General features: G+C 49.1%; 1 protein-coding gene across 1 annotated transcript in view; it reads right to left on the bottom strand.

The window, feature by feature from the left end:
* Positions 1–10,286, bottom strand: part of POMP (proteasome maturation protein) — a 21,144-nt gene that overhangs the window by 8,740 nt on the left and 2,118 nt on the right. The window contains exons 2-4 of the mRNA XM_006831942.1: positions 8,642–8,647; positions 1,732–1,829; positions 331–391 (exon numbers count right to left, since the gene is read on the bottom strand). Coding sequence (XP_006832005.1) covers positions 331–391; positions 1,732–1,829; positions 8,642–8,644 — 162 coding nt within the window. The 5' untranslated portion in view covers positions 8,645–8,647. The remainder of the gene's footprint in view (positions 1–330; positions 392–1,731; positions 1,830–8,641; positions 8,648–10,286) is intronic.

Raw genomic sequence — 10,286 nt, 5'->3', positions numbered from 1 at the left:
AGTGCTTATCCTACAGAGCCACACTAGGTCTCCTTCTTAGCACTAGATTGTTTTAATAAAAATGAAACCACAAGTTAATTATCACTCAAAGTAGCTTCCTATTGTTGCGTGCTGTCCAGTCAGTTCCAACCGATAACAACCCTGTCTAGGGTTTCCAAGGCCGTAAGCTTTACAGGAGCAGAAAGTCTATGCTTTCTGCTGCACAGCAGCTGGTGGATTAGAACTGCTGAGCTTGTGGTTAGCAGCCCAACGTAAAAGCTACTATGCTACCAGAGCTCAACTTCCAACCAGAAGGCTCAAAAAGACACAGGAATAGAATAACATACTCACATTTTTTTCTGATAATTCCAGAGGATGGCTGGGCAAAAGTTCATTTTTTACACAGGAAAAACTGAAAGGCAACATGGAAAACGGAGGTTATATATCACGCAGAGCTCTACACTGCATTGATCATGGGTGTATCACACAGGGGTTGTTTCGTGCTTCTTGGGGGGAGGTGATGGGATCGTGGTGGGGGATTTAGAAGTCTGTGAGTGTTCAAATTCAGGGAATGATACACAAAAAATAACAACGAGAAGAAAAGAAGTCAAATTTACTATATGATTTAAAAAAATATTATCTAATATAAATCCTGGTGGCCACAGACTGTAAGTCACGAGGGAGAAACCTCCAAACACTGGTTTGACATATTCTCTGTAAGAAACTCAGTTAGTGCATGTTTATCACTCCAGTCAGATGCAGATTATACTATATACATGTAAAACTGAATCAAATGTGAGCCTACTCAGGAGGGCACTACACAACAGGAAGTGAACTGATGCCACAGAACTTCACAAGAATACGAGCGCATGTTGAGCAGAGACTACGGCACAGTGCTGTTGGGTGATGCTTAGCTGGAAGTACACCCGTGCTTTCTACCACTCGGGCTCCCAGCCAGGGTTTCAGGGCTGACAGACACCTCAGAAGTCCTGCAAGAACCGAGTACTGGAGCCCCATCCTAAACATGGAATGTGACCATGAGCTGCACGCAGCAATTGTACAATCTAATGAGGTACACAACGGAGCATTTCAAGGGAGGGGAATTATTAGCACTTGGTTACCAGCTAATCTATGAATTTAGTGATACTACAAATTAAATTTATCTGCAAATGCAATGGTTACAGATGAGGGGGCTTCAAAATGGAATTTTCCCACAAACTTCTGAATCCCCCCCAATACAGCACCTCCTTCCACTAAAACCAAAACACCACACCTACTGCCATGAAGTCAATTCTGACTCACAGCAAGCCCACAGGGCCGAAAAACTGATCGTTCTCCCTGGGAGCAGCTGGTGGATTTGAACCACTGCATGGGGTTAGCAGGCCAGTGCTTAATCACAGTGCCACCAGGGTTGTTGTCTCTCAGAGAAAGGAGTCATTGCAATAGTCAACGAGGGAAGGAGGCAGAGGGTGCTACAAGTTATCAGAAGCAAAAAGAACCCTAGTCCATCCTATTAGTAGGTTCCATCCTCCCAGACGCCCTGCTCTGTGAAGATGCTCGGTCCACTGGAGTGATGCCCAGACGTCCTCCCGGCCCGGCCCTGGCCCCGCCCCTGGCCTAAGGAAGAGTACATACCAGCTCCCCGGCGCTGTGCACCTTTAGGGTACGCCAAGATAAAGACAGAGCCTGGAGGAACCAACGAAACCACACAACCATACCACTGTAACCAAGTCAGTGCCCCATCCCCCTTACCCTTTCCGAAGAAGGTCGTGGCTTTCAAAAGGTCCACTTGCGGAAAGCTCAGTCACAGGAATGCTGTCTTTGAGCTGGGATCCAAGTCCTCTGGCATTCTACAACACAAGGGAGGCACAATGATAAGCCGGTCACACATTCAAAACAATAGCCCAACGCAAACGTAACACCTGTGCAGAGAACAAGGCTGCAGAGAGAAGAAAGGAGCAGCCCGGTGCACACTGTGATGCTGAGTCTCAGCAGCGGGCACCACGGGAGAACGAGGTGGCGGTCTCCGAAACCCTACGGGGCAGTTCTCCTCTGACCTCCAGGGTTGAGAGGGTCAGAACTGACGATGGCAGTGAGCATGATCAGGCCTCTTGGTAAGCATAGTGGTGGCAGAGGCTGTACGTGGAACGAGGGCTAACACCAAGTCTGAAGGTGGAGTGGAAAGGATTCCTGAGCTGACCTCAGGCAGGAAGGCTTTCCAGGCCAGCAGCAAGAGGAGGCTGGTGAAGGTGGGCACACAGAAGTGAAGATGGGTACATAGAAGTGAAGGTGGGCACGTAGAAGTGAAGGTGGGCACGTAGAAGTGAAGGTGGGCACGTAGAAGTGAAGGTGGGCACGTAGAAGTGAAGGTGGGCACGCAGAAGTGAAGGTGGGCACGCAGAAGTGAAGGTGGGTACGTAGACATGAAGGTGGGCACGTAGAAGTGAAGGTGGGCACACAGAAGTGAAGGTGGGTACGTAGAAGTGAAGGTGGTCACGTAGAAGTGAAGGTGGGCACGTAAAAGTGAAGGTGGGCACACAGAAGTGAAGGTGGGTACGTAGAAGTGAAGGTGGGTACGTAGAAGTGAATGTGGTCACATAGAAGTGAAGGTGGGCACGTAAAAGTGAAGGTGGGCACACAGAAGTGAAGGTGGGTACATAGAAGTGAAGGTGGGCACGTAGAAGTGAAGGAGTTAGAGGTGGCCTGGGATGACAGCTCAGTAAGTGCAGGACTGAGACAGAAGCTAAAAAATGAGGCGTATTCTGAAATCACAGGGAGCTCAGGAGGGTTATGGGGCGGCAGGTCCGCTGTTGGGTCGTCTTTGGAGACTAGTAAACCTAGGCAGATCCAATGTGAGGGGCAATCCCAAGGAGTATCGCTCCCTGGGGAGCAGATGGAACCAGGAAATAGGACTGAAAAGTGATGCAATGGCTGAAGAGTAGAAAGGACACCAATTGTACAAAATAAATGCATCTAATCAAGAGAATGTAAAACAAAGGCTCACAGTAAACCCCATTCATTCATTTACACTAGCAAGTTTTCAGTCAACAAAGAACTCACCAGCCGCTCTGAGAGCGAAATATGAGGCTGTCATGTACCGCCTGGGAAACCCAGTGGGCAGTTGTACCCTGTCCTTGAGGGTCACTATGAGTAGGAACGGGTTCCATGCGCCAGGGTCTCTGCTGGGTGAAGATACACAGCCTGACCTCACAGGCTCAGTCCAATGAAGATACACTACACAAGCAACTCTAACGAGCTGTTTCAAGCACTTCGCTGCAAGTCCGAATCGACTGCGCGGCACTTTAACAAGGGGTGTTTCAAGAGATAAAGAACAGGACACTGACTTTAAATCACTTGTCCACATACAACAGCCCTGCAAGTCTGCAGGAAAAAGTAAAACAGCCACAGGTAATTTAGAATCAGCAGTCCTGGTGTGGTGCTGTTGGGAGACGCACTCAACCACAAGGTTGCTTTGAACCACAAGACTGAGATGAGAGCTGTAAAATGATACCTTTCTCAACGTATCTCCTGATACTTTCCGACCTGAACACTCTCCTCCTAGCAAACAAAGTTTCACGATATGATGAGCGAAGGAAAGTTTCTTTGTGCACAGAGAACAGAACTCTGACCTCTAGGTTCCAATAAGCAGCTCTGGTAGCGTAGTGGCTACACGTTGGGCTGCTAATCTTACCGTCAGCAGTTCGAAACTACTACCTAGTCCATGGGAGAAAGATAAGGCTTTCTGTTCCCTTAAAGGGTTGTTATGAGTCAGAACCAACTCCATGACACATAATATAACACAGGTTCAAACAATGTCCTGTAATGATGTTTAAGGGTCCACACCTGAGAGTTCTATTAAGTTGCAATAGTAACATGTTGGTAAGTGCCATCCAATTGCTTCTGACTCATAGCGACTCTGTATAAGGTTTCCATGAGTGGCTTGGGTAGGTTTTAACAGATGGTCTTGTGCTTAGTAGTCAAGTGCTTACTCTACAACACCACACCAGGGCCCCATTGCTAACTTGGGTAGAATCAAGTCCACTACCTTGATTTCTGACTCACTGAGACCCTACACAGGGTTTCCAAGATTGTCAATCTAAATGGAGCTAAACTGCCTCAGCTTTCTCCCACGGAGCTCCTGGTAGGTTCGAAACGCCCATATCGCAGTTGGTAGCCCAACACCTAACCCATGGTGCCACCAAGCCTCCTAACTTGGTTGACAGGGAAGGCAATATACAGTACGAGGGAGGCCTGCAAACACAATAAACCCAAACCACCACACATCACTGAACATCTAAGCAGCATGAGCCACATCTGAGAGTTTATAAGGCTTCTTTGTATAGACTGGCAAAGTATGTAACACCCGGGAGCCTTCTAGGTTTAGATGAACAAACCCCATTGCCCTCAAACAGATTCTGACTCACAGCAATCCTACAAGGCAATAGTTTCTGAGGCTGTATACATCTAAGACTATTACAACTTTCTCCCCAAGAGGTTCCACCTGCCGACCTTTGGGTTAGTAGTAGCGCGCTTAACCACTGCGCCACCGGGGCTCCGTGGAGGGGGGACTGCAAGTCTCGATTTCAGGAAGTGGCAATGGAGACCTTTCCCAGATATCAGAACTCTGGATCTTCCTCCTTCCGACTCACCGGGTGTGGACCTGTCCTACAGCACCTCTAATTTCTAAGTCTGTTAACTTTACGGAAGAAGATCGCCAGGCCTTTCTCCCGCAGAATGGCGGGTGGGTTTGGTTAACAGCCCAGCGCTTACCCCGTCGCGCCCCCAAGGCCTGGATGATGTTTGTAACCAGCTGAGTTTTACAAACGGGGCCCCTAGTTGTGGGTTGGTTGTTGACGCGGTTCCCCAACGCTCCCTCCCACCGAAGCCCCTCGCCTTCCATTCCCGCGGCTCTGCGGAGGTCCGGGGGGAGGGGAGTTTGCGGGCGCTGACGCAGTAGGCTAGGCGCTGGGCTGCTAATTGCTAGACCAGAGGTTCAAATCCACCAGCCGCCCCGTGGGGGAGAGACAGGGCAGTCTGCTCCTGTAACGCCGGAAACCCTGCGGGGCAGGTCTCTGTCTTATTAGGGACACTAGGAGTCGGAATCCGCCCGCCGGCAGTGGGTCTGGTTTGGGGTAGGGTTTCCCGAGGTGCTCCCCCAGGCATACACCAGTGCGCTTGGGCCGGCAGCTGCTGGGCAAACAGGAGCCGCGGACATCCCCCCACCCATGACTCGGCGGATCAGGGTGCCCGAAGCCCGCCTCGACCTCTGCTGGCGTTGAGGACGGGCTAGGAGGCAGCCGCCGAGGTCTAGCCAGGCCCCGGTCAGAACCACCAGGAAGCGGGGCCACCCGGGAACTCACTCACCATCTTGAATCCGTTCTCCGAACCGCCTCTCAGGCCCGTTGCCCTCCACCAACCCCACCACTCACTTCCGTTTCCTTGGGCCGCCTTACGCACGTCCGCCGGAAGTGCGTCCGTCCGGACCGGGAAGGAAGGGGCACTTGGAGGGAGGCGAACGGGGCCCGAGCTCCTACGCCGGGAACCGGGAGGGATCCGGGTTCAAGGGCGCAGAGGAGGGGGGCGGCAGGGGGGGTGCGCCGGCCGCGACGTGCTGGAGGGGCGGGAGACACGGGCCGCAGACGGGGTGCAGGGAAGCGGCCCTGCGGGACGTCATTGCAGGTGCGCCGCGTGCTTACTGACTGCTGCGCGAACTGAGACCTCTCCTGCCCACCCGCGTGCACAAGGGGCAAACAGGCGGTTGGGTTGAGTGATTTGCCCGAGATCGGTCAGCTTAAAGGGCAAAAGCGAGACCCCAGTTGTTGACGGTTTTTATTTTTAGTTTTTAAATCTTATACCTGCTGCTTGGTCAAGTGGAGGATCAGCGAAAAAGAAATCTCCAACAAGATGGATTAACACAGTGGCAGCAGCAATGGACTCAATCGTAGGGAAGACCTGGCAGTGTTGGGTTCTGTTGTGCATGGGGTCGCTGTGAGTCGGGACCGCCTGTACGGCACCTCACACCGCCACCTACAGCGATAAACCAGGCTGATAGTTCCTAGGCTAGAGCCCCAGGGAACATCTGGGAACAACGTGTTTGTTGTTATTAAGTGCTGTCGGGTCGATTCCGACCCATTGCGACCCTGTATAAGGTTTCCAAGGAACAGGTGGTGAGCTTGAATCAGGGACCTTGAAGTTCAAAGGATCTTGCAGTCTGACACAGCCCACAGCGTCACACCAGTACTAGTAACAACCCATTAAGCAAGGAAGTATGACATGTGTACTTGAGGTCTTGCCTTATGATCTTCGTTTAGTATCTAGCTTTATAGCTGGGATACCAAAACAGAAACAGGTTAACTGTACAAGGACCCAGCTCAGTAAGTAATCATTGGTTGTAACCACTACATTATGTCATCTCCCAAATACCAGGGGTTTTCAAGAAGTTTATGGAAAAATCCTATGATCTTTTCATTCCATTTTTTTAAACAAACGTTTTGAAGTTCCTTCATATGTGACATTAAGTGTCAACTAAGTGACCACATAGCAGAATAGAATAACTCCACAGGGTGTTTGCTGAAGCAAAGAGCTTTCTTTTGTGGAGTGACTTGTGGATTTGAACCACCAACCTTGTAACTAAAAGCCTGATGCTCACTCCACTAACCTACCAGTGCTCTATATTGCTCCACCAGAGCCACTTAAATAGGGGATAAGGCCATGTATTCTTCCAGCATATAATGCAGACAACTTAAGGAATCTTCTGACTGGTAGCTGAAAGATAAGAGAGGACCTGTTTGGAGAAGGAGAAAACATGGCATCCTTCTATACAACAACAGATGAGAAAGAAGGCAGGTATGGTGTATGTTCCAAGAGTCAGGCAGGGAGCAGTGTGAGATGAGGCTCTAGGTAGACGGAAACAAATTTATCATGGAGGATTTTAGTGGCGCTGTAGGATAAACGTTAGACTGCTAATTACAGGTTAGCAATCCAAGCCCACCACCACTCCTCAGTAGAAAGTTGGGACTTTTGTCTCCTGTAAAGATTTACAGTCTAGGATCCCCTATACGGGGTAGCTATGGGTCAGAATTGACTCGATGGCTGGGGTTTTAGGTTGTGTTGTTAGGTGCTGTTGAGTTGGTTCCGACTCAGTGACCTTGTACACAACAGAATGAAACACTGGCCAGTCCTGCGCTGTCCTCACAATTGTCAAATTTCAGCCCATTGTTGATGCCACTGTGCCAAACCATCTCATTAGGGGTCTCTCTCTTTCACGGACCCTCCACTTTACCTAGTATGATGCCCTTCTCCAGAGACTGGTCCCTTCTGATAATATGTTCCAAGTCTGGCCGTCCTGACTTTAAAGGAGCATCTGGCTGCACTTCTTCCAACACAGATTTGTTTGTTCTTGTAGCAGTCCATGGTACTTCAATATTTGTCTCGAACACTCTATCTCAAATGCATCCATTCTTCTATGGTCTTCCTTATTCACTGTCCAACTTTCACATGACAATGAGGCTATCCAAAATGCTAGGGATTGGGTCAGTCACATCTTAGTCCTCAAAGTGACATCTTTGCTCGTGAGTACTTTAAAGGACATGTAATTTGAACATGGAAGACCATTTCCATGTGTCTGGAGTTATATATGAGTAGGTAGAAGAACGTGAGATAAAGTTGGAGGGTTTAGTTGGGACCTCATAGGGTATGCTGAGTGTCAGGGTCTAAATGATGGCCCCCAATAGTATGTGTCATCTTGGCTGGGCCGTGATTCTCAGCGGTTTCGCAGTCATGTAATGAGGTAGTCATCCGCCTTGTTGTGATCTGATACAATCACCTCCATGATGAGGTCTCATATAATTACCACCATGATCAGCCAATCAGTTGAAAGGGAGTTTCCTCGGGGTGTGGCCGGCATCACCTTTCATTTTACTACAAGAGATTAGAGGAGAGAGAGGTGATGAGAGGAGAGGGGTCTCCGGACCATCAGGAAAGAAGAGGCGGGAGTGGAGCACATCCTCTGGACCTGGGACCCCTGCAGTGGGAACCTCCTGGATCCAGGGGAAGATGGATGCCAAGACACACGGCGATCTCCACGGAATGCTGGAGCCCAGATGCTGAAGCGAGTATGGACCTGCCTCCTAAACTGAGCCAATGGAGAAAGCCTTCTAGAGCAGGCACCTAGCCCTAAGTTGTGAGAGGAGAACGTCTGTTTGTGAAGGCCAACCTCTCATATTCCTGTTATAGCCGCACCCCAGAACGAAAACACTGATGTTTCAGACGTTACTTGTAGGCAAAAGAAGCCTCTGAAGGCTTTTCCACAAAAACTTAACATTTTCTTTTTAAATTATGCTGGTGGTGGTGTGAGGGATGGACTAGAGTCAGGAGATACTGGGAACTAGGAGACCAGTTAGACGGTCACAGTGGATCAGGCAAAAGGTGGCAATGGTATAAAATAAAATAGTGTTGCCTTCAGGATAAAGCACTGGGCTGCAAGGTCAGTTTGAAACAAGTTGGTGGTTCAAACTCACCAGCTGTTTGTTGAAAATCCCATTCAGGGTAGCTGTGAGTTGGAACCGACAACAACAACATTGGAGCTTCAGGGTGGTGCAAACGCTGTGCCCTCAACTACGGGTTTGAATCCACCCAACAGCACCATGGAAGAAAAGCTGACCATCTGCTTTTGTTAAGATTGTTGTTAAATGCCATTGAATTGGTTCCGCTGCATAGTGGCCCTGTATGGCGTTTCCAAGAAGCAGCTAGTGGGTTTGAACCACTGGCCTCGTGGTCCACAGTCCAGTGCTGATCCTACAGTAGTTTTACTTTGTGGCACAGGTCTTAATGAGTCAGAATCAGCCAGGTGCCAATGGGAGAGCATATTGGAAAAACTTTGAAACGAGGTAAGCAGTAGGGATGAACTTGAGCAATCCTAGAGTTCCAGAGGTGCTGGAGGGAGGGGAAACCTTCCAACAGGACCAAGACGAAATAAATGTTCACAGAGGCAGAAGAAAACCAAAGCAAAGCCGTATCTTGGAATCCAAAGGTAGAGAAAGTTCTCGGAGGTTGGGAAGTAGTTTGGGAGAAAAAGGATGGTGAAGTCCCCTGTAGTGGCCAAGAGGAACATAGTTTCAGGGGAGCAGTGGAGAGAGAGCCCTTAAATCTACACAGTGCACACACACACACACACCTAGGTCCCATTTCAGGAGGTTTTGTTACAGCATTAACACACAGGTGGTTTTAAGTACGCTTTGTAAAATAGTAGGAAGAATTAAATTTGACATTTATTATGCTTTCCTGTCCCGTCAATTTCAACACATCGGCAAACCCATGGGTCACACCGAACTGTTTTAAGTCTGCAAGATTGTATATCTTTACAGAAGCAGACAGCCTCATCGTTCCCCTTGGGAAGAGTTGGTTTGAACTGCAAACCCTTCAGTTTAGCAGTCAAATGCTTAACCCAACATGCCACCAGACCCTCTAGTAGAGAGTAGAACTGCCCCAAAGGGTTTCTAAGGCTGAACTCTGCAGCACCAGACTCCCACACCCTTGTCCCTCGGTGAGGCAGGTGGCTTCAAATTTCTAACCTCTCAGTTAGCGCTCAGGCACTAAATCACTGAACCGCCAGGGAGCCTCAGATTTGCTATTAGAACGGTTCTGTGTATTCCTTTCCCCTTTACCTCTGTTAGAGATCTCAGGTAGAAATAACAATGAGAATATCTGCTCTCTGCCAGGCCTTGTACTTAGCTCTTTACACTTTAGGTAATCCTCAGTTGCCCTATGAGGTGGTGGTGGTGGTTGTCAGGTGCCCTTGTGTTGTTTTTTTGGCTCTGGCTCATATTGCCCCCATGTGACAGAGTAGAACTGCCCCATAGGATTTCCTAGGCTGTCATCTATTGTGTCACTGTATACTTGTTGTTGTTGTTAGGTGCCATCGACTCAGCACCAACTCATAGCGACCCTATGCACAGCAGACTGAAACACTGCCCGATCCTGGGCCAATCTCACTACTGTTGCCATGTTTGAGTCCATCGATGCCGCCACCTAGCCAATCCACCTCGTTGGGGGTCTTCCTCTTTTTCTCTGTCCCTCCACCTTACCAAACATGATATCCTTCTCCAGTGACTGGTCCCTCCTAACAATATATCTGAAGTATGACAGACGAAGTGTGGACATCCTGGCCTCCAAGGAGCACTCTGGCTGCACTTCTTCCAAAACAGATCTATTGGTTCTTTTGGCAGCCCATGGTACTTTCAATATTCTCCTCCAACACCATAACTCAAAAGCATCAATTCTTCTACGGTCTTCCTTATTCACTGTCC

The sequence above is a fragment of the Chrysochloris asiatica genome, unplaced genomic scaffold (genome assembly GCF_000296735.1).
Source record: "Chrysochloris asiatica unplaced genomic scaffold, ChrAsi1.0 scaffold00005, whole genome shotgun sequence".
Classification (NCBI taxonomy): Eukaryota; Metazoa; Chordata; class Mammalia; order Afrosoricida; family Chrysochloridae; genus Chrysochloris; species Chrysochloris asiatica.
The sequence above is the reverse complement of the archived record's forward strand: the minus strand, read 5'-3'. Positions and strand labels throughout refer to the sequence as shown.